Below are 22951 nucleotides of genomic sequence, written 5' to 3' on the forward strand. Positions count from 1 at the left end.
AAATGGAATACACAGGATGAGACAGTTAAATCTGCCATGATAAAATGGGCACAGGATGTTGGACACAACATTATGTTTGAAGACTGGGAAAGGTTATGGAACACCGGAATGAAATTCACGGCATGTAGTGCCCTGAAGGAAAACATTATGAAAATGATATACCGGTGGTACATGACCCCAGTCAAGTTAGCTAAGATACATCACCTGTCTGACAACAAATGTTGGAAGTGTAAGGAGGCAGAGGGGACCTTCTTCCATCTCTGGTGGACCTGCCCAAAAGTGAGGGCCTTCTGGGAAATGATTTATAATGAATTGAAAAAGGTATTTAGGTATACCTTTCCCAAGAAACCAGAGGCCTTCCTGCTGGGTATGGTGGACCAGAAAATGTCAAAGAAGGACAGAACTTTGTTTATGTACGCTAGCACAGCAGCAAGAATACTCATCGCAAAGAGTTGGAAGACACAAGATTTGCCCACGCTGGAGGAATGGCAGACGCAGTTGATGGACTACATGGAGATAGCTGAACTGACCGGCAGAATCCGAGATTTGGATCAAGAAACAATTGAGGGGGACTGGAAAAAATTTAAAGACTATTTGCAAAAATATTACAAACTGTATGAATCTTAAGATAGTGCACGATCAGGAAATGTTATGCTTTAGCAATTATGATTAAGTAAATGGTAAAACAAGTGATAAAAGAGAAAAGGAGACAAATTGAATCGAATATGTTATGTTTATTTTAAAGGCATTAAAACTGAGATATAATACATTGAATTTGGATACATAACAATTGAAAGTTACAGTGAGGTATGAAATAAGGTAACAAATTGCTGACATTGTCAATTTAAAGAACGCAGATCCGGAAGGGGTGGGGAAGTCCAAATAGGGATGTATTTTTTTTGTGTGTTGTTTTTTTTTTTTTTTTTGTTAAAAAAGAAAAAATTATTTCTTGTATCTATTGTATGTGCCTGGAATGTACAAAACTATGGAAAGAAACGCAATAAAAAATTTTATAAAAAAAAATAAAAAATTAATCATTTGTAAAAAGATCGTTGAACACCTTTCCACGGTTTAAAAATAAGTTTTATCATTTGTCCTGCTGCATGCAGTATAGCTCATTTCCTAGTCCACCTCCTTTCATAATTTAATGCATTTTGCCTTGCTTTCTTTCCATTGATCCCCCCCTCCCTCAAACAATTAGGCAAAGACGCTGATGAATGAGGGCATGTGCCTGGCTGAGGATGGAATCCCATTGTCTCCTGAATTAAAAGTGGTTATTTGACCTGAAACCACTTCCAGATTGGAAGTCTATAGCTGCGTGTTAACTAAACATTGGAGGGAAGAGTTAAATTGAAATCCGAGTGCTCAGGGAATCTTTAGTGAGGCATCTCTACAACAAGAAGGCTCTGAATAAGAAGCGAAGAACCAAAACTCTGCAGCCATTTTTGACTTTGTAGACATTCCACATAAGCTGTTGTGTCTAACAGTGCTTTTCTGAAAATGGAAGGAGTCCTTCAGGGTTGGTAAATAATTGCTGTGTTGTGTGTATGTGTGTGTTTACTATATTAGGAACAGAGATGCAGGTTTAAGGCATGGAATTGTGGCAGGAGGGGGGAAGAAATGGTAATTGTTTGCTTCACAACTGAAGGGGTTCAAATGGCCTCCTAAACCTCTCCCCATCACCACCACTCTCCTAAGTCCAGGGCGTAAAATGGCTTCACTGCAGCACTGTGTCCATTTGCTCTCATGGATTATTTATTTATTATTTATTTTATATCAACAATTTATATACCACTTAACACTGAATTTGCTAAGCGGGGTACAATAAAATTTAAAAAATATATATACAGTGGGTAAAATAAATTAAAACAAATAATAAAATTGGAAACTGATTGCCAGCTTTTCAACTGGCTCCTGTCCTTTAACCAGACTTAGTGCGTGAAGTTTTTCATGGCTCAGATATAGGGATGTACTAGTGTTAGACTCACTGATATTATTTTAGCTGCTGCTGTATTGTTATCATGCATTAATGATGTAAAGTATTGGTTTAATCTAACACTACTGTTATATTTCAGTTTTTATTATGTGCTGTGAACTGCCCTGGAGTTTTTTGAAAAGGAGCAGTCTATAAATGAATCAAATAATAGTAAGCTCCTAGATTTTGGGCAGACTTTCTCTGGAATTGCACAGCTCAATTGTTTGTAGGGATTAGGAATGAAATCCCTTGAGTTGTGCCTCATGCCAGGGTCAGTTCAGCTTCCTGGAGCCTTAAAAATCAGCCGTTGGGTGTTTTGCACAGCCCAGCTTCTTATGAGCTGTGATTAGCTCCCAGGAGTTGGATGAAAACTCAAATTTGTGCAAAATCTCATTTAAAATTATAAGATGGAGATGAACTTCTCAGGAAAATGACACTCAGTTTGTGACATATCTAAGCGTTATGAGCTGGATAAATTTCTATTTTGAACAACATCTTTAAGAACATTAGCAACACCATCCCTTGTCGCATGATGATGCTAGAAAATGACCACCATAGGGTCACTCTCACAGTTTCTGTTATTGGGTGTGTTTTTATGAAATCAAATCTACAGAACAGAAAAATGGATCATTCTTTTGAAAGGAACAATACTAAGCTGATTTACATAATTTGCCCAGCAATCCTGCACATGTCTATTTAGAGATCAGCCCCAGTGACTTACTCTCCGGTATAGGGCTGCAGCCTCAATGAACAAACCTTCTATCAAGCCATTGACAAGATGGCTTAGTAAATACAATCCAGTCAGTCAGTAAATTTGTAGTTGCCATAGTAACCAGTTCATTCCACTACTCTAGAATGAGATTGTTAGCATTTCTTAGATCACAATCTTCATCCATCTAAACGTGTGGGAAATCACAGAAATATATATATATATATATATATATATATATATATATATATATATATATATGCTTTCGTAGATTTTCACGGGTACAGGAATGCAGGTTTTGGTGTCCTCGGGTGTCTTCCCGTGTAAAAGATGGGGTGTCTAGGCGACGTTTCGACGAGGTCTCACTCGTCATCTGAAGATGACGAGTGAGACCTCGTCGAAACGTCGCCTAGACACCCCATCTTTTACACGGGAAGACACCCGAGGACACCAAAACCTGCATATATATATATATATATATATATATATATATATATATTGCAAAATTAGCTCCTTGAATATTCACAATTATTTTATAAACACAGGTCAGAGATGGGGAACTCATTCCCTTCAGATATTGCTGAATTATGACTCTCCTCACACCTGATGATGTTGGCTCAGTCTTATGGGAGTTTGGAGTTCAACAACAAGCTGAGGGCCACACCCTCTGACTCTGTGACTTAGGCCCTGTCTGCACTATACATTTAAAGCACTATAATAGCATTTTAATCAGTCATGGCTTCCCCCATAGAATTCTGGGGGCTATTACTATTAAGGGTGCTGAGAGAGGAGACCCCTGTTCCCCTCACAGGGTTGCAATTCTCAGAGCTCCCTGGGAAGAAGAATTGTTGAAAGGATTGTTGAGAACAGTAGCTTTGCGAGAGGACTAAGGGCTCTTGTTTACAGTGGTATGATACTGCTTTAAATGTATTGGAACATAAAAATAGATTGCTGGACCAGGTCAGTGGTCCATGTAATCCAGCATCCTGTTCTCACACTGGCCAACCAGATGCCAGTGGGAAAGCGGGGAGCAGAACACGAGCACAAGACCCTCTCCCCTCCCATGTTTCCAGCAACTGGTATTCAGGTGAATTACTGCCTCCAACTGTGGAGGTGGAGCATAGCCATCATGGGTGTTAGCCATCAATAGCCTTCTCCTCCATGAATTTGTCTAATCCTCTTTTCAAGCATCCAAGTTAGTGGTGATCACAGCCTCCTGCAGGAGCGAGTTCCATAGTTGAACTTTGCACTGCATAAAGAAGTACTTTCTTGTATTTTTGTTTTATTGCATATTTTGATGGTATAACTGAGCAGATGTGGGATTTCATCCTGGGATTTCTGTTGACAAAGGGTGATTTATAAAATATATCAGCTAAAATCTCAAGGTTAACTGGCTCGTTTCAAATATTCATTCCGTTTCTGACATACTTTTGTCGCTTAGGGAAGTGCTGGAATAAAAATGAAGGCAAATACAGAAGATAAAAATGAGTGGCTGTGTGCCTGATATTGCAAAAATGTTCATTTCTCAAAAGCTGCCAATCCATGCAGATCCTGATTAATCCAAGGCCCATACAAAAATGCATTATTTCAGCTAGTGTCTTTTCACCCACGCACATACCCGTTTTTCAAATTTGCCTGTTAAATATGCATTGGAATTTTCTGTTTTGGTCCGAAGACACCTGCCTAAGATGTTAAACTTATTTACCCAAGGCAAATAAGCCAAATACTCATCATGCAAAAGCCTTCACCTAATCTGACCACCACCATATCTCTTATTGACACTGATGGAATTTTGCTTTTCTTATATTATTCCTGGAAATGTGCACTAAAATGCCATAAGAGTTTTCGGTATCAGCACGTCTGCATGTCTCCAGAGTCTATATTGTGAAGTATTATCCTTTCCTAGCTGATTTTACTGCCATCATCAGAACTGGCAGCTTATTTCTAAAGCTCATAGTTTCAGAGATTGAATTTCTCCCCTTCTTTTGTAGTTGTCTCAGTGCTCTGACTTGTTGGTGATAATCTCTTTGTGCACATACAGAGACGTATGCATAAACCTCTGTCTCTTGACATGGAAATGAGTACAGAAAAGGCCACAGACTCTTGGCTGTGAGTACAACTTCACGGTCTTCAATGGAACCAGATGAGAGGGATTCTTTCAATCCTCGGTGACCTTATAAACAATTAACCTGTGAATGTCTAACCAGTTTCAACGCATCCTTATTGGAAAAATCCAGAGGCATGCATTTGGGAAAGGTCCTAGTACCACTATTTTAAAAACAGAGCAATCCTATGCATGCCCCCTTAGAAGTAAGTCTAACTGAGTTCAATGTACTTTGCTCGTAAGTAAGTGGCAATTGACTTGTAGTCTCTGGAATGCTGGATAACTTTTGTGGAAAGTGGAAACCAGACAGGTGAGAGAACAGCAGCATTCTCTTGCAGGTTCTCACTTTTAACTCCTTTAAATTCCTCTGCGATGACCTAGCAACGAAAGACCTTGTTTCAGCAGGCACTGAGAATATACATGTCTTGGAAAGAGAGATGTACTTGGGTTTCTTTTATCTGCTGATGTTCTGCCTCTGAGTTCTTGATATTTTGATAATATTGTTCTGTTATTTATTGTTGATATGTATGTTGTGAACCACCTTGAGCAGTTTTGAATAGGAAGACAGGGCTTAATAATAATAAGGCATCAATAAATGGATTCATGTGCCGACAAGAATGGTAAACCTTACAAGAAAGAAGCTTAATTCTGGTTTCATGGCTGCAGGAACTGGAAGAAACCATCTTCACTTGCTCAGCAGGAGGGTACGACCCCCACCCAGTCTTTCATTACTATTATCAAGGAAGGTGGTCTATTCTGCAATGTGCTAGAACTGTGGCTGCTGCTTTGGCCAGTCCTTCCTCCTCCTTTTCATATTTAATGTTTTGTTGCTTACAAATGCCAAGATGTTCATAGAATCATAGAATCATAGAGTTGGAAGAGACCACAAGGGCCATCGAGTCCAACCCCCTGCCAAGCAGGAAACACCATCAGAGCACTCCTGACATATGGTTGTCAAGCCTCTGCTTAAAGACCTCCAAAGACGGAGACTCCACCACACTCCTTGGCAGCAAATTCCACTGTCGAACAGCTCTTACTGTTTTCTGTATCTAGTGTGTATACCTGCCAAATTTGAACCAATTTGAAATGGAATAAATTCTATTTCCAGGTTTTAGACTTTAGGGAATGGCAGTGCTTTTTTTCTTAAAAAAAATGTTTAGAGGTGCTCTCATTTTCCTACTCATATTGAAATACGGCCCCTCAATGAGGCCAAACTTAGATTTGCAAAATGCTTAGGGGTATGCATACCCCTGTGTGCCCCCAGAAAAAAGTACTGGGGAAATGTATTTGTGTGCATTGGGGGTGTTGCTGTAGGCTGTTAGGCATGTTATAATGATTTAATTCACACGGAAATGAGAATGTCTAAATATGTATTGGTAAAAAGATTTAACATGGGGATCTTCCATGGGGCTATTTTAAAACCAAGAAGAGCACAAAGGTTTGCCAAAGAGTAGGGAAATGACTGGGATCTTTTATTAAAGTCCACATTACCTTTGGGGTTCATGTGCATAATATAAGGTTATCCCTTTGCCATTTTCTTTTCATGTCTCATTAAATATTTGAAGCACTGTGTTTGGGACTGAAGTGATTCCTATGCAATGGAAATCAGGAGATTATATCTATAGCCATATCTATCTATAGATACTACACACACGAAAAATCTGCAACTATTCCAAGAGAATGACGCCAAAGTTGGAAAAGTTTGTTTGACGTGGGGGTGGGAAGATCATTGTCTATATGCTTCCAGAAGTTTGATTTGAACAATGCCTTTAATGATATATTCTTCTGCTTTTTCACACATAAGATGAAATAACTCATCTTCTTATCTCATTATAGCTAAGAATTAGAAACCAATAGTAACCAAATAGTACAATGGAACATCTGGTGTATAATGTGTGTATGTATCCCCCAAAATATTCCTGAATATGTATTGTGTTTATTTGTACCTAAAACCAATAGACAGAATCCTCTTGTTTAGCCATTGTGCTTCTGGGACAAAGCCACTATTCTTAACGTTGTTGCTGTTGTTGTTTAGTCGTTTAGTCGTGTCCGACTCTTCATGACCCCATGGACCAGAGCACGCCAGGCACCTCTGTCCTCCACTACCTCCCGCAGTTTGGTCAAACTCATGCTGGTAACCTCGAAAACACTATCCAGCCATCTCGTCTTCTGTCTCCCCCTTCTCCTTGTGCCCTCCATCTTTCCCAGCATCAGTGTCTTCTCCAGGGAGTCTTCTCTTCTCATGAGGTGGCCAAAGTACTGGAGCCTCAGCTTCACGATCTGTCCTTCCAGTGACCACTCAGGGCTGATTTCCTTTAGAATGGATGCGTTTGATCTTCTTGCAGTCCATGGGACTCTCAAGAGTCTTCTCCAGCACCATAATTCAAAAGCATCAATTCTTCGGCGATCAGCCTTCTTTATGATCCAGCTCTCACTTCCATACATCACTACTGGGAAAACCATGGCTTTAACTATACGGACCTTTGTTGGCAAGGTGATGTCTCTATTTCTCAAGATGCTGTCTAGGCCTGTCATTGCCCTTCTCCCAAGAAGCAGGTGTTTTTTAATTCTTAACGTAGACATATATAATTCTCTTCATTTGAAGATTTCCCATAAATTATTAGAGCATCTTCCAGAAGCAATGTGAAACTAGTGGCAAGACATAGATTGGTGTGACTTTTTTTTTTAGCTGTTGTATTTTAAAAGTCTGATTTGTAACCATAAGTTAAACCATTTATCAATATCACCCAGCTCAACTCAAAGCATGTCTTCATATAGCACAGTACTGACTATGACTTGCAACAGCCCTCCAGGAATTCAGACAGAGGCTTTTCTCATCACCTGCTAATCTGAAACTTTCCTAACTGGAGAAAGGTGGGGAGTGAACCTGGAACCTTCCACTGGCTAACCATGTTCTTTACCACCGAGCTAGCCTCTCTCTAAGTCTGCTGAACTGTTTGCCCTGCATAGTATGAAACAGATGTTGCCAGGTCTCGCTAACCCCAGGCAAACTGGATTCCAGAGACTATGCTGCTGTGCAGTAACCAGCAACACTACTGTGATGTGATGGGAGTATCACAACATCTCCACCAAACATCCCCAAGCCCATGGCTCCTTCTTCCTGACTGGGTGTTGGATTTGTGGATTGTGTTAGCATGATTGTTGCATGGCAATCGGGTCTTGCGGTCTTCCACCCTTAGCAGTTACTGAATTCTGATGCTCTATAATGCCATCAGTGTACAGAGTGCATTTTCTTCCTTCCTTTTGACATAGGAACATAAGACACTGAGTCACACAACTAGTCCCTCTAACTCACTACTATTCTACACTGACTGGCAGTTGCTTTCCAGGGTTTCAGCAATGAGTCTCTCCAAGCTCTAACTGGCAATGGAAGGGATTCAACCTGGGACTTCTGCATCCAAAGTAGATGCTCTACTATGGTTTATATTGCATTTACCCCTCTTCAAAACCATGAGATCTGTTCAAAAACCATGAGATCATATACAGTACCTGGGTGCACATGCAGACATTTGCATGCGTGGCAGGGGAAGAGGAGAACTCTACTTAGAATATGGCAATAATTTGCTGCAGAAGACATTTGAAAGAAAATGTCAGGGTGTTTTTGTTTTTTTAATGCTTTATTTTGGAGGGAGGAAATAGCTTCTCTACATCCCATTCATTATGGAGTCTTGACAAGTTACAACTTCAAGTTGCACAGTCAGGAAAAGAGGAAATTAAACTTCTATAAAGATCAAAACCTGATGTAACCCTTCCAGGTTATCTGCAGCTGAGCTGATAAAGTACACCCCATTTATTTTTCTTTTTAAAAAGAAGCATGAATAACACAGCCCTAAGGTTTGCTGTGGTGGCATATCAGCCCTGAGAAGAGAATGAATGACACATACATCAGTTCAGTCTAGAATCATGGGGGTGGCAGTGCTCAGCATGATGGAGATAACCTCAGCTGAAATGAAATTTCCATAAAGCCTTAGGCCTTATTGGAAGGCTCAGAGCTCCATGAAAGGAAGGACTTCAGCATCAAGAAATATTCTATGTGCAGATCACTGCTGAGCATGTGGACCATCATGCAATGGCATTCGGAATAGGGGGAGTCCCACCTGCAGGCACCAATATAAAACACCTCTGTATATTCCAGAGTCTCTGGACAGGCAGATTTGCAGCTCTACATTCTGAAGATGCAAACATCTTCCGTACTTACCATATAAAGTGGTATAAATGCTGGTTTTCTCTCAGATTTTTCTAGCATGCTGCTATACAATGTCATGATTATTCAGCTGGTATTCTAGAACAATGTATTTAAAAACCATTCTTCCTTCTACTGCAAAAAAATCCATCATTTTGGAAAGATCCTGAATTGCTCCTCAATGTTTTCTTTCGTCTGACATGTGTACAAGCATCATCCTGGTTTCTGTTGGGAGGAGATGGTGGTTGGTGGGCATGGCTTGGTAAACATCTGTTTCCTGTTGCTTCCTTCTGAGTGGTACAAGTTGCGTGTCGAGGTCCCCAGGTCCACCCCAATAACTCACACATCACACAGAAATTTTTGTTTAAGATTTTGGCATAATTTTGGCCACAACTTTATTAAAATACAAATTTGTGAGTGGTTGCGTAGGCATTGGTTGCGACTATCTGCCCCCACCATGGGGGACAGACTGACATTCCGCACGATGCGAAAGTCAGAATGGGGGAATACACTTGGGGGTTACGCGGAGCAGGGAACCTGCCCTCACCCCAAATGCAACCAGGAGCTCATTGCTATGGCCCGAGCCCCCTTGACAGAGTGGACAAGCAATAGTTAGCCCCCAATTCCTTTAACGGAATCCCTTGCAGCAGCAGCATTAGAGGGGCAGACACTCAACCTACCAAGGGCAGGCACTCAACCACTGCCCCTCAACCAACCAAACCATAAACCAATGCCTAACCGCCAACCTTACAAGTTGTGACGATTTGCTACGCAGTAGGCAAAAACCAAATGGCCCCAGCCAATCAGCCAGATGGCAAAATTCCTACTAGGCCCCCGCTCCAAAGCAGACGACCCCATGACAGGCATAGCAAGGTCAAAGCGAACAACCCTATTCTGGGGAGGGAGGGACGGGCAATCCGATGCACGTGCGAAAAGAGGAAGCCCTAGCCTCGTGCAAGGAGTTTTACTATTTCTGGCTGTCAATCAATAAATGGCAACATTAACTTCTTCCCAACAACAAGGGAAGCCCCAATCGCATCAGTGGCCAACGATCAATTAGCCCGCCTCCCAACTTTGGAGTGTCCTGGCGGCCCCCACCGCAACACGTGCTCTCCATGAAGGAGAACACGCTTTGCGTGTCGAGGTCCCCAGGTCCACCCCAATAACTCACACATCACACAGAAATTTTTGTTTAAGATTTTGGCATAATTTTGGCCACAACTTTATTAAAATACAAATTTGTGAGTGGTTGCGTAGGCATTGGTTGCGACTATCTGCCCCCACCATGGGGGACAGACTGACATTCCGCACGATGCGAAAGTCAGAATGGGGGAATACACTTGGGGGTTACGCGGAGCAGGGAACCTGCCCTCACCCCAAATGCAACCAGGAGCTCATTGCTATGGCCCGAGCCCCCTTGACAGAGTGGACAAGCAATAGTTAGCCCCCAATTCCTTTAACGGAATCCCTTGCAGCAGCAGCATTAGAGGGGCAGACACTCAACCTACCAAGGGCAGGCACTCAACCACTGCCCCTCAACCAACCAAACCATAAACCAATGCCTAACCGCCACCGAGCACTCAAGCTCGCCGCCAACCACTCACAACTGCAACCCCACCTTCAAACCCAACACAACAGAATTTAACCATGTGTCATTTCCCAACGGGGAAAGATGCACACCATCGTCCCTGAAAAGGACGGCCTCCTTGAAGGTGATATTGGGGTGCGCAATCACAGAACCACCATGAGCAATGACTGTTTTCATTGCCACCTTATTAACGCGCTTTCTGGCTCCTTCAGTGGCAGCTGGACAGCGACTGCCACGCCAGGTGCGCCTCTGCAGCAACTGGGACCAAAAAACTTTCACACCTGGTAAAAACTCTGCCAATTCAACTAAGTCCCTTTGAATTGTAAAGCGTAAAGAACAACAGTCTGTGGCGGGCAGATCGTTTTCCCCCAACTGGAGCACGATAGCTGAAGGGGGCCCTTCCAACTTCACGTGCTTCCGAACAAGGGGAAGCAATTCGGCCCACAGCATTCCACGTCTGGTCAGCCAGGACACCTGCACGTGATGAGGCAGGCCAAGACTGGGTCCAAGTCCAGACTCCCTCGCTCTGATGCTGGCCCAGTGGACAATGCTGTGGCCCACCATCCAAATGCGAACAGCCGCCACACCTAAGAAAGACAAGCAAATGTAAGTACAAGCAATCAACGACGGCTATGCACATAGCCGCGAAACGCATTAGACTTCCAACGACCCATGTTCTTAATTCTTTCTACAGACAACCCCCAATGAGCTGCCGAAGTGGCAGCACCAATGCGGAAAGAATGAGGGGCGTAATCTGCTGCCGTCAAACCGCAAGCTGCAATCACTTTGCGCATTACCTTGGCAAATTGATGCCTGGCCAATGGGGCACCATTCTCGTGAATAAAGAAGGGACCCTCCCCCTTAGGCCTAAGGTTCAAATATTTGGAGGTATCCTTAACCGGGCAAGGGCCTTTACCCCCAGCGGCGGGGAGCCTAAGAGTAGCACCCCTGCCTAACTGGTCTGTCTTTGAATTCCGGATAGATAGGACCACCTCCGAAAGGGATAGAGTTACGTCCTGCAAAAGCAAACCCCTAGACTCTCTGCCCCGGATGACCTCCAGTACCACCTCACCTACCCTCAGGGCACCAAAAAAGGCCAAAGAAAAGGCGGCTGAAAAAAGCCGCGCTTCATATCTGGACCAGCAGACGCTCCTCAACTTCGAGCGCATGCTGGTAAGCAAATCAAATGTTATAGGCTTTCTTACCAAAAGGGGTCGCGCTCCAAGCCTCCCCCAACCTTCCAGAGCCCTGCGCACAACAAATTTGGCGCAAGGATCCTTATTAAAGAAAGCTTTACAGAAAAAGGAGATGGCCGCTGCTTGGATCCTGAGCGTCCTGGCCGCTCGACCCAATTGGAAAAGGTGCGCCAAATACTGCAGCACCTGTGAAGTAGAAGGAGATAACACAATCTCCATAGACAAAGACTGACGACAAAATTTTAAAAAGTCAGTCCAAGCTCGATTATATGAGCGCAGAGTGGAAGGTGAAATGGATGCAGCTACTCCCTGTAAGACTAATTGCTGCCAAGGTTCCAGAGATGATCCGGGAAATTTTCTGGCAGCAGATTCGCCTCTGGAGCAAGGGATCTGAACCGCTCCATCTGAAAACGGGACAGAGCATCAGCGATTTCGTTAGAAACGCCAGGGATGAATCGAGCTGAAAACACAATGTTAAAGCGCAGGCAATGCAAAACAAAAGCCCTGAGAAGGGCCGATACCCTGGCTGAACGGGACGACTGTTTTGCCAACACGTTCACAACGGCCTGGTTATCAGACCAGAAACAGACTCGATGGTCCTTGAATTCCTTGACCCACAGGTGCACTGCCACTGCAATGGGAAAGAACTCAAGAAAAGTTAAGTCCCGCGTAATAGGCTCCCCTCGCCACGATGGCGGCCAGGGCAATGCGCACCAACGACCTTTCCAGTATAGCCCAAAACCCAGAGAGCCTGCTGCATCAGAATGCACTTGGAAGTCATTATGGAGGTTCAAAGTGTCCTGCCATAATGACACCCCATTGAATTCATTCAAGAATTCAAGCCATAACTGCAAATCCGCCTTTACACCAGGTGACAGTCGCACCCGATGATGAGGGGCACGCAAGCCGGCCGTAAGCCTGGCCAGGCGCGCACAGAAAGGGCGACCGGGAGCCACCACCCTGCATGCAAAATTAAGGTGGCCTAATAAGGACTGCAACTGACGCAATGTCACCTTACGTAATGGGAGCATCTCTTCTATTATCCTTCGCAAATTAACCAATTTGTCCTCAGGTAAGCGAGATGTAGATGCAACTGTATCCAATTGGATACCTAAATAAGTCAATTGAGTGGAAGGTCCCTCGGTTTTATCCGATGCCAATGGGACACCCAACTTCTCCGTAAGAGATGCGAAAGCCTGAAGCAGGGCCAAGCAGTCACCCGTGTCCCTCGCTGAGGCCAGTAAAAAATCATCCAAAAAATGGGTCACCCCATCCAGGCCGGTTTTAAAACGCAAGGCCCAGTCGAGAAAAGTACTAAAGCACTCGAAAGCTGCGCATGAAATTGAGCAGCCCATGGGCATGGCTTTATCAAAATAAAATGCCCCTTCAAACTGGAACCCTAAAAGCCAGAAATCCTGAGGATTAATTGGCAACAAACGAAAAGCAGACTCAATGTCGCATTTCGCCAGCAGGGCACCTGTCCCAAATTTTCTGATCATCTTGATCGCATGATCAAGAGTAGCGTATTTTACTGAACAAAGCTCCGGGGGGATAGCGTCATTTACTGACGAACCCTTGGGGTGTGATAAGTTATGAATAAGGCGAAATTCCCCGGGGGCTTTCTTCGGAACAATTCCCAAGGGGGAGAGATGCAGATTAGCGAAAGGAAGAGCCAGGAAGGGGCCTGCCATACGACGTAAGGCAATTTCTTTCTCAATCTTTTTACGTGCCACTTCATGCCTTTCCCTAACTGACTGCTGATTAACCGGATTCCGTGCAACGGGGACCGTAGCTACCGGAATCCTAAAACCAGAAGAAAAGCCTTCCTGTAAATAAGCAGCTGCCTCACGGTTAGGGTAAAACTGCAACCAATGAACCAATTCTGGAAGCCGTACCGGCGTATAAGCTAAAACCATATCCGCCTCACTTAGAAGTGCCAGCTGCTGCTTGAGGGGGGGCCGCTTTTGCAGCTTGTGACCCCCCCTTTCCCCCACGAAAGGGCCGGCGGCCGCCAAAGCAAGTGGAGCCCGGGTGGTTGCCACCACATTTTTCGCAGACATGAGGAAACCTACATGATTGTCGCTGGCAAGAGCCTTTACTGTAATCCCAGCAATACAAGCGCTTTTTAAAACCTCCTGTTTTTGTCTTTTGAGGTTCAGGGGTCTTCTTTTCAAACTGAGGGGCCACATAAGTGGTCCATACATCCAAATCCCTCCGATCCCATCGGGCCGTGGGAATTTTTGCTGCCCTTCTTCTGAAATTCTCATCATAATCAAAGGCAGCATTCTGACCAGCCATTTCGAACGCCTTACGTACGATAGACTGGTAGACAATTAAATGAACCGCTCTCTTGGAATAACATGCTGAAACGATCCCGGCAAAAACCTGGAAACAATCCAACCAGTGCTCGAAGGTTCTATCCACTTTAGAATCAGCAGCCCGTTTCTTAGAGGATAGAACTGACTTCTCTTGGGCCTGCGAACTGTCTACTGGAGGGCTCAGTTTGAACATGTCGACATAGCGACCGTTCAATATCCTAGTTCTCAACTTCTTTGAAAGGTGACACCCTGGGATCACATCCCTAACCGAATTAGTCGACTTCTTAATATCAGGTAACAACACCCCATTTAAGTATTCCTGAGTGGCCCCATATTTTGCTCGATGGGAGTTGGCCCTCCGCTGCCAAATCCAATTGGGAAAACCAGAAGCCGATTCTCCCAGACCCCAATAAAATTCTGAGGAGGCCTCTGACTCAGACTCTGAAGTCTGTGATGTACCTGATGATGAAGAGGTGTCCCTCCGCCCTCTCTTCGCACGCTTTCCAGAAGACTTCTTGCGGCGGCGTGTGCCGCCCGAAGAGGACTTGGCTGGCACAGGTAGGCTGTCCTCCTCAGAAGACTCTGATGCTGGACCTTGAAGTGCAGTGCCTGGGACAGACTGAGAAGAGGTGGCAGGTGACTGATCAGAACCCACGGAAGTACTAGGTAAGGGTTGCAAAGCTGACCCTGGCCTAGAAGACCCCCCATGCCTAGAAGGGGCCTTTCCCCGTCGCCCCCTCCCGGTTGTGCGCCGAGAAGGGGTTCTGCCCTCCCGCGTGTGACTAGATGCAGGGGCTGAGCCTGCATTCCTAGAAAACTGAGAATCAGAAAACAAAACACCAGACATGGGCAGATCATTTTCATCGCTAGATGCGGAATCAGAAGGTGAAGAAACTGCAGCCGCAGTGGTCACCGCCGGTTGCTGGCTAGGCCCGGCGCTACAGCGTTGGATCAGGCCATCTACTTCAGAAGCAAAGCGAGCCAAAGCAGCTGGATCACCCGCCAGGCTCGAAACCAAAGATTGCAGACGCCCTGAGGCTTGACCAGTCGAGGGGGATCGAAGCGACTGAGAAGGTCCCCGAATGGTCCTTTTAGGCGGAACGGTCAAGGCAGGCTGCGCTGGGACTCTCTTAGGAGACATGATGGCTACCAAGAAAGAGAAATATCAACACGAGAAAAGAAGTTAATGCACCCCAGATACCTGGCGATCACAAAATGAACCAAATTAAAACAGTAAGCTACTTAATTAAGGAGCATCCAATTAACCAGAAGGTGCCTTTTCCTTTATTGGCTACTAGCTGGCAGCAAATTAGCTTCCCTGTACTAAAATAAAACAACAGGCTGCAATGCACAGAATGTCCACAAAGTGGACAGTTAACAGTCTAAAGTATTTCTTTATAATTAAATCAGGGAGGCAGCAATGCTCTGAATGGCCACCAGATGGCAGCAATTATGAGCCTGAATAAAGCAATAATAAAACAGGCTGCAGTGGCTCAGAACGGCCACTAGAGGGTGTGCGTGAGCAATTTAAATCAGGGAGGCTGCAATAAAGCAATAATATAACAGGCTGCAGTGCCTCAGAATGGCCACTAGATGGCCTGCGTGAGCAATTGAAGCCCGGAAAATGGCGTTCCCGCCAAAACGGAGCAGGGTAAGGCGGCTAAACACAACGGGCCTGCACCCAGGCCCAAGTTAGGCCGCGCCTGCCTCCCTGCAGCCCCGCCAGACACCAGGCCTCCCCGCTTCGCAGGGAGGGCCGCCGAGGACAAAGAAGGCCGAATCCGGCCTCAGAAATGGGGGGGGCGGGGGGGGGGCTCGGGAAAGCCTAAGAAGGCCCAGCAGGGCCGGCGGCACCCCCGCTTTGGCGCAGCACCAGGCGCTGCCGAAAAAGGCCCTTCGTCCAACCAGGCCTAGGCAGCTGCGCCCCTGCGTGAGGCCGGGCGAACGCCCCTGCGGCTGGGCGCACTTCGGAGAGGCCTAGTGCCTCTGAACGTTAAGGTAAGCTACAGTGGGGGGGGGGGGATAGGGGAAAATTAATAGACTAAGGGGGGTGGGAATGCAAGGGTAAAAATTTTAGAAGGAGAGGGGGAAAGTTAAAATAAAATTAATAATTAACACACAGAGAGGAAACTTAATCAAAGGACAAAATTAAGAATTAAATAGAGCTAATGCAATTAAAGCAGGTCAAAGACACAAGGATAAAGGGTAATTAGTAGAAAAATACAACCGTCTCCCTTCACTGTGATCAATCCGATGCACGTGCGAAAAGAGGAAGCCCTAGCCTCGTGCAAGGAGTTTTACTATTTCTGGCTGTCAATCAATAAATGGCAACATTAACTTCTTCCCAACAACAAGGGAAGCCCCAATCGCATCAGTGGCCAACGATCAATTAGCCCGCCTCCCAACTTTGGAGTGTCCTGGCGGCCCCCACCGCAACACGTGCTCTCCATGAAGGAGAACACGCTTTGTCAAATTGTAAGCTCAGTTCAGAGGAGAGATATGGAAGACAGAGACAATGGTACTGATTCAAAGCACTACCCGTGACAGCAGTCATCAGCTGCAGACAGAATTTCATCACAAGAGCCATGTTTGTCATAGCTCAGCCAGGCATGTGGTTTCTCTTCTAATTGTTGGCATCTGTTTGTCTTGAGAGACAATGGAGTGCAGTCAAACCAATGGAGAATCACAGCACCTGCCGCGGCTGCAGAGACTGGTAACTCGTAACTGCTGCTTCCTGCATTGTTTTTGCTGGTTGCAATGTTCCATTTGGGTGTGAATGGAGGTCCTGGGCTCCCTGGATGACAAGACCCTCCCCACTCTGCTTGCTGATATGGTCCAAAGGAAAGCAGAGCAATACATTTGGCACCAACCGGGCTGCAGGAGTTGCTGGAAGAAGGAGTACAAGACTCCATCCAACGGTCTTAGAGACTCCACTCTGGATTTTTGTAGGGTTTACTTCTTAGCATTTCCCCCCTCCAAAAGTGTCCCACAAGGCAGTGGGTATGCATAGTTCCTCGGGGTTTACTCCTGAAGTACTACGAATGAGTATAGCAAGACAGTGGAGCTTTAGGATTAGAGTTTTCTTTCCCCTAGACGGGCTACCTTCCCAGGTTGACAAGCTCCATCTGCCCCTCATTTCCCTTTACAGCACCTGTGGTAACCCACTTCTTGACCATTGGAAACACTATTGGTCCTGTCCACTCATTAAAAAAAAACAAGCAAACCTGAGTTTGTTGTCCTTGGAGTAACAAAATTCTGCAAGCATTTGGAAAAAAAAATGTTTCTGGCAATCAAGCTCTTTCTTGTTCATCCAAAATAAATTTGCTGGTCTATAAAAGGCATGGCCGGTTCCAAATATTGGAATTTTAAAAAGCTGGTATTGAATAACCCTGTGCTGCAAGACTGCTAAGTGGTGACACTCCTTTTTTTGTCCAGTCTATCTGAAAGAAAAAACAAAACTATGGGCATTTCAGTCTGCATCACTGAATCATTTCCCTTGGATAGTTGTTTATCCGAATACATTGGCTGGGGGCAGGGGGAACACACTTGTTCACTCTGTCATCCTATGTACCCTACTTAGACCAGTACCCTTTAAAAACAGCCATGCCCACCTGTTGGAGTATTTAGTGGATCTTCGGTGTCAGAGCTTCACCTGTATGTGATCCTGGCTTCCTCATCTTCAAAGCTCCCCCGGTAAGCCTGTGAGGCTCTTCTGATCTGACACATCTCTTGTTGTGTTTGTGATATGTGCTCTGTGCAGTCCTGAAGGATAAGTCAAGCAGCACTGTACCTGAAAACACACAAAGTGCACTTTTGAAGGTAAGCCCCCGAGGCTCGCACATCTGCTCAGTGTCAAGAACTGTATGAACTAACATCTGAGACTGTGCCGATTCAGGTCAGAAGAAGTTTTGATCACATTTGATGCTTGGGAAACTCTTTTGCCTATACCTCGCCTGCAACTAGTTAATTTCTCTCCCAGTTTCAACAGTCACACAGGCAAAAATCAAGATGTATTGTGTTCCCTCTCCTCCTTCCAATCTGTTGTGACATCTATCACAATGTCCTTTTTGTGTGTAAAAAAATAATAATACTTCTTTTATATACTGTGAACAAAAGGCTGATGATGCTACAAAAAATGTACCATTATTTAGATTAAAGCTTTTGTTATGGAAATTGGCACATTGCTGCATTTCAGAGTGAGAACTAATCAGGGACTATCAATAAAATGAAGGGGAGGGGAACAAAGAAAGCATGCAAACAGAAAAGAAAACTCCTAGACCAAAAAAAAAATGAGGCTACATTAACAAAAGACAGTCACAAAGATGTAACAAGTCTGACACTTTTACAGATCAACACACAAACTGAAGAAAAACAAGTGAAAATGTTTTTTTATCAAGGGGGAAAAAATAATGACATATGTCTTCTCTCTTCCTGGAATTCACCAATATACACTGCTGTTGTTTTTGTCTTTTTCTGTACCATTGCCTCTGGCACCTGGTTATTACATGTTCTTTTGCTTTTTAAAAAAATGGAATCTAAATCTTAATAAATAAGGCTTCCAAAGGCCCTTTACTTGTCATGAAGTGAATAAATGATTACTTTAAACTTTTCAAAAGAAATCGCTTTATGCCATTGACTTACCTTGCTTAGGAATTCATAGGCTTGAAAGTGGCTCCCATACGCCCAATGACAGTGTGCATGTGGGAAGGGGCTGTAGCTCAGAGGCAAGACATCTTCTCTGTATACGGAAGGTCCCAGGTTTAATCACTGGCATCTCCAGCTAGGGCTGGGACTGCCCCTTGTCTGGGATCCTAGAGAGCCACTGGCAGGCTGTGCAAATCAATCCTCAGCTAGATGGGCCAATGACCTGACTCAGTAGAAGGCAGCTTCCTTTGTGTAGTTGCTGCATTCTGAGAAATCTTGCAAAGAACGCGGCTTATTCTGTCCTTGGAAGGAAAATGATGCTTGGCATCTCCAGTCAAAAGGGTCAGGTAGCAGCAGGGAAAGACTTCTGCCTGAGATGCTGAAAAGCAGACAATTTGGACTAAATGGACAAACACTGTTTAGTCCATTCTTGCCATTAGAAACACATGAGTTCTAATAGCAGTGCATTTGTATAGGCAATTGCTCTGGCCCATAGTCCAGCTGTGCAAGAACTTTCTTTGCTGTGTCAACTAGCCATTACCTCCAGTAACAGGTAGGATGCTTCCGAATGCAAGTTGCTGGAGAACACAAGTGGACGTGTGCTGTAGCTTGTGGTATTTCCATTGGAATCTGTGGTCTTCCCATATACTTCCCATTGGCCATCATAAGAAAATACTGCTGGCCTAGATAAGCAGCAGGGGTGGTTCTATGCTCTTTCCTCAAAAAAGAAAAGAGAAAAGAGAAAGAAAAAATGCTAATTCTATATGACTGGTTATTTTGGTTGCAGGCTTGAAAAGCTACACCCTGAATTATAATAAATAATAATGATTTATTATTTATATCCCACCCATCTGGCTGGGTTTCCCCAGCCACTCCGGGCGGCTTCCAACCAAATTTTAAAAACAATACAACATCAAACATTAAAAACTTCCCTAAACAGGGGCACCTTCAGTTGTCTTTTAAAAGTAGAATAGTTGCTTATTGCCTTGACATCTGCTAGGAGGGCGTTCCACAGGGCAGGCACCACTACTGAGAAGGCCCTCTGCCTGGTTCCCTGTAACCTCACTTCTTGCAGCAAGGGAACTGCCAGAAGGCCCTCGATGCTGGACCTCAGTGTCCAGGCTGGATAATGGGGGTGGAGACGCTCCTTCAGGTATACAGGACCAAGGGCTTTAAAGGTCAGCACCAACACTTTGAATTAACTGATTATTCTCACATGGCAAGGCATAGTTAATAGTGCATGGAAACCACTGGACCAATGGCAAAGCCACTGGCTCCTGGTTCAAAATTTCTGAAGCGGTGTTGTTTTATGTTACTGCATCTCAACCTAGAGCTTTGTAATAAATGCATCAAAATATAAATATCTACACCATTTCTATGTACAATAGCATTCAGGAGGGGTGTGGTTTTTCTCAAGAGAAACCAGTTTTTCTTGAGATACACCATACAGTTCTCTACATGTTTTGCTTCTGTGTGTAAGAGATAATCTAAGAAATGGTTGCAGGTATCATGCACTAGGGATGTGAATGTATGAACATGCAGTTGGCACTAGTAATTTTCTGGGTATTTCCTTCATGCTTTTTCAAGACACTAGGAAGGATACGTAATGTAAGAAACAACCTCGACATCTTTTTACATCCCTGATAATTGTTCTTGTGTTTAAAATATGTTTTAATCTCCTGTGTTCAGATGCAAATTAAGGGGCTCACCTAATAAGTCCTGTCAACGGAAGCCGTGAACAATAACTTCCACTTGCACAAAGGGGATTTCCTTCCTGTCCTCCCTGTGGGGAATGGGGTGTCAGAACAATGCCAGAAAAGAACATGGGTAGGAGAGGGGAAATTGTTCTGTCTAGCAAGTTACAATGCTCTTCAGAACATGGAATGATTGGAAGAGCACAATGTTGAATTCCTCCCCAAGTGCTTTTCTTCACTACGTGTTTTTGCTGTTCAGTTTCTTGTTATTAATTCTCTGAACAAATTGGCCTTTTCCTCCATTCTTGAAGGGATAGATTTTAATGTAAAACCAGGCTCCCAGCTTAGGAAACTACATTCCACCTAGCTGTCATCTGTAGGGAAGAACATGATACATGCTCTCACACAGTGCCTTAAGTGAATAAAATCTTCATCGCTGCTCATTGAGAGCATTGGATTTAAAAGTGTCATGAAGCTTTTGCAGCACAGTGAATATCCCTGTCCAGCCAAAGCCAGAAACAAGTGTTATTCTCCTTTCTTTACTTCTCAGCATAGGTTGTTCTTACTTGCTATTCATTTATATTGAAACCTTCAATTGCACAGTCTAGATAAGGTAGCGAAAACATCATATTCACTTGCTTCCTTTTCTTTGAAAACATGCTTTGTTCTCATCGCATATAGAAAAATGCCAGCAGGCCCGATTTCTGCACTCAACATTTTGTTCAAGCCAAGGCTGATGAATACTCCGCAAACGTTCTGTGGCGTAACTCTTTCAGTCAAGTGGGAGTCAGACCGTTGAGTAATACAAGCTATAAATTTGGACTACCATATTTAAATCCGCAGGTGAGCTACCAAGATAAGGATGTACCACAGGCTCAACTGTGCTTTTGCCAAAATGAGGCAATGTGTTCTAGTTATACTTTAAGATAATAATTCCATACAACTTGAAGTCAACTTCCAAACCATGGTCTCCAATTTTGTGACATGTAGTAAAATGATAAACTATGTGAGATTTTGTTTTGTATAAATCCTTCATAGACCTTTGTGTTCATAACTGAATCACAAATGGCCCACTAGAATTACCTGTGTTGAAATAATTGATGAGTCCATAACTGCATTGCCTGTTCGTTGAATTACAGTCCGTATGCCAATCTTAAAATCACTTCTCAACATTTCTCCAGCAATTTACAGATTTTTTTGGCAATTTTAATAAAATTCTTCATAGAAATTCATCAGCATATTAGTGTGGATTTTTTTCTTCTAATTTTAGTATACATCTTAATAATGTGCATTTTTTTTGCAAGCAGTCTCCCCTAACATAATGCATTTTATAAGTTATTGTCACTAATATTTTGCACTCATTTTTAATATTGTGTTTCAACAGCTTATAACCCTCCCTGCAAGCTTGAGCTGAAGAACTGGTAAAAAATTAAAACAGTAACAAGAATTAATAATTATATATACATGTTTATGCATGCTGTCCCCTAATATGGTCATTTCCATGAATGTTGGATGGTGAAAATGTGGATAAATGCAGATTTTGAAGGATGGTTTTGTTTGGGCTGGAATATTGTTTTGGAAAGTACAAATTTGATAGGTTCACCTTTAAATGCAAAGTGAATAAAATTTCTCCCCATCTCTACTCACAAGTAAGTGTTTAGCATTGCAGCATTTCAGGTTTTGGAAAGTTGAAGCCCATGCACTCCTTCTCTGCTCTAGTAATAACTGAGAACAGCATGAGCCACTGTTGAGCAGGAGTTTTGTTTGTTCCAGATATATCACATACTAACATTCTGAGGATGTGTCAATTCAAAATAGCAATATGTTTTTTTAAAGAAAAAAAGAAGTTATTTCTAAAATATCTCCAGGTTGGTAGAGACTTTTAATCTCAGGGTTGGGCAAATTTCCTGCATTGCAAGGGGTTGAACTAGATGACCCTCATGACCTCTTCCAACTCTACAATTCTATGATTCATTTGGGGGGGGGGCTACTTTCTAAAATGCTACAAAGAGCTGTTATTTGAGCCAATAGCTAGCTACATTCTAAGTGAGTTAGGGAGTGAGATTTATTAGATAGACCATACATGGAAAGAAACTCACTTATTGCAGATTTCCCCATAAAGGAAAATAATAATATTTTAGTGAGCAGGAGCAAGTTCAGTTTCTGTAGCATCAGGTTTCAGTAAGTATACAAGTAACACACACACACACACAGACAGCATAATAGAGACTTTATGTCAATCAACCTGGGAGGTCAGCTGGAATATGAACTTTGAGCATAAATAAAAATCAGACATGATTTGAATTTTGTGAAGAGGAAAGAGCTTGCTATATTTTGCTCAGGTCCACAATTCTTGACCTGTGCTGAACCTGAATAGATTTCATTTATTGCTCTGTCTGGACAACTGTAAACTAGTTTTAGGTTTCTCCTAGGTCAAAGAGCCATATATTAACAAGTCTAAGCAAGCTACCAAGGCAGCTTGGGCTACTGGAAAAAATGAGGTGTATCACACACCAATA

The 22951-nt window shown here is 43.7% G+C and overlaps 1 protein-coding gene across 1 annotated transcript; it reads right to left on the reverse strand.

The window, feature by feature from the left end:
• Positions 1–9308: 9308 nt before the first annotated feature.
• LOC144327237 (uncharacterized) lies at positions 9309–16537 on the reverse strand. Its single transcript, XM_077925713.1, has 2 exons — positions 14554–16537; positions 9309–11167 (listed from the first exon to the last, which is right to left on the reverse strand). Exons 1-2 carry the CDS (start codon positions 15233–15235, stop codon positions 10593–10595), a joined length of 1257 nt encoding a protein of 418 aa, XP_077781839.1. The 5' UTR covers positions 15236–16537; the 3' UTR covers positions 9309–10592.
• Positions 16538–22951: the final 6414 nt, after the last annotated feature.

The sequence above is a fragment of the Podarcis muralis genome, chromosome 3, assembly GCF_964188315.1.
Source record: "Podarcis muralis chromosome 3, rPodMur119.hap1.1, whole genome shotgun sequence".
In the NCBI taxonomy this organism is placed as follows: domain Eukaryota; kingdom Metazoa; phylum Chordata; class Lepidosauria; order Squamata; family Lacertidae; genus Podarcis; species Podarcis muralis.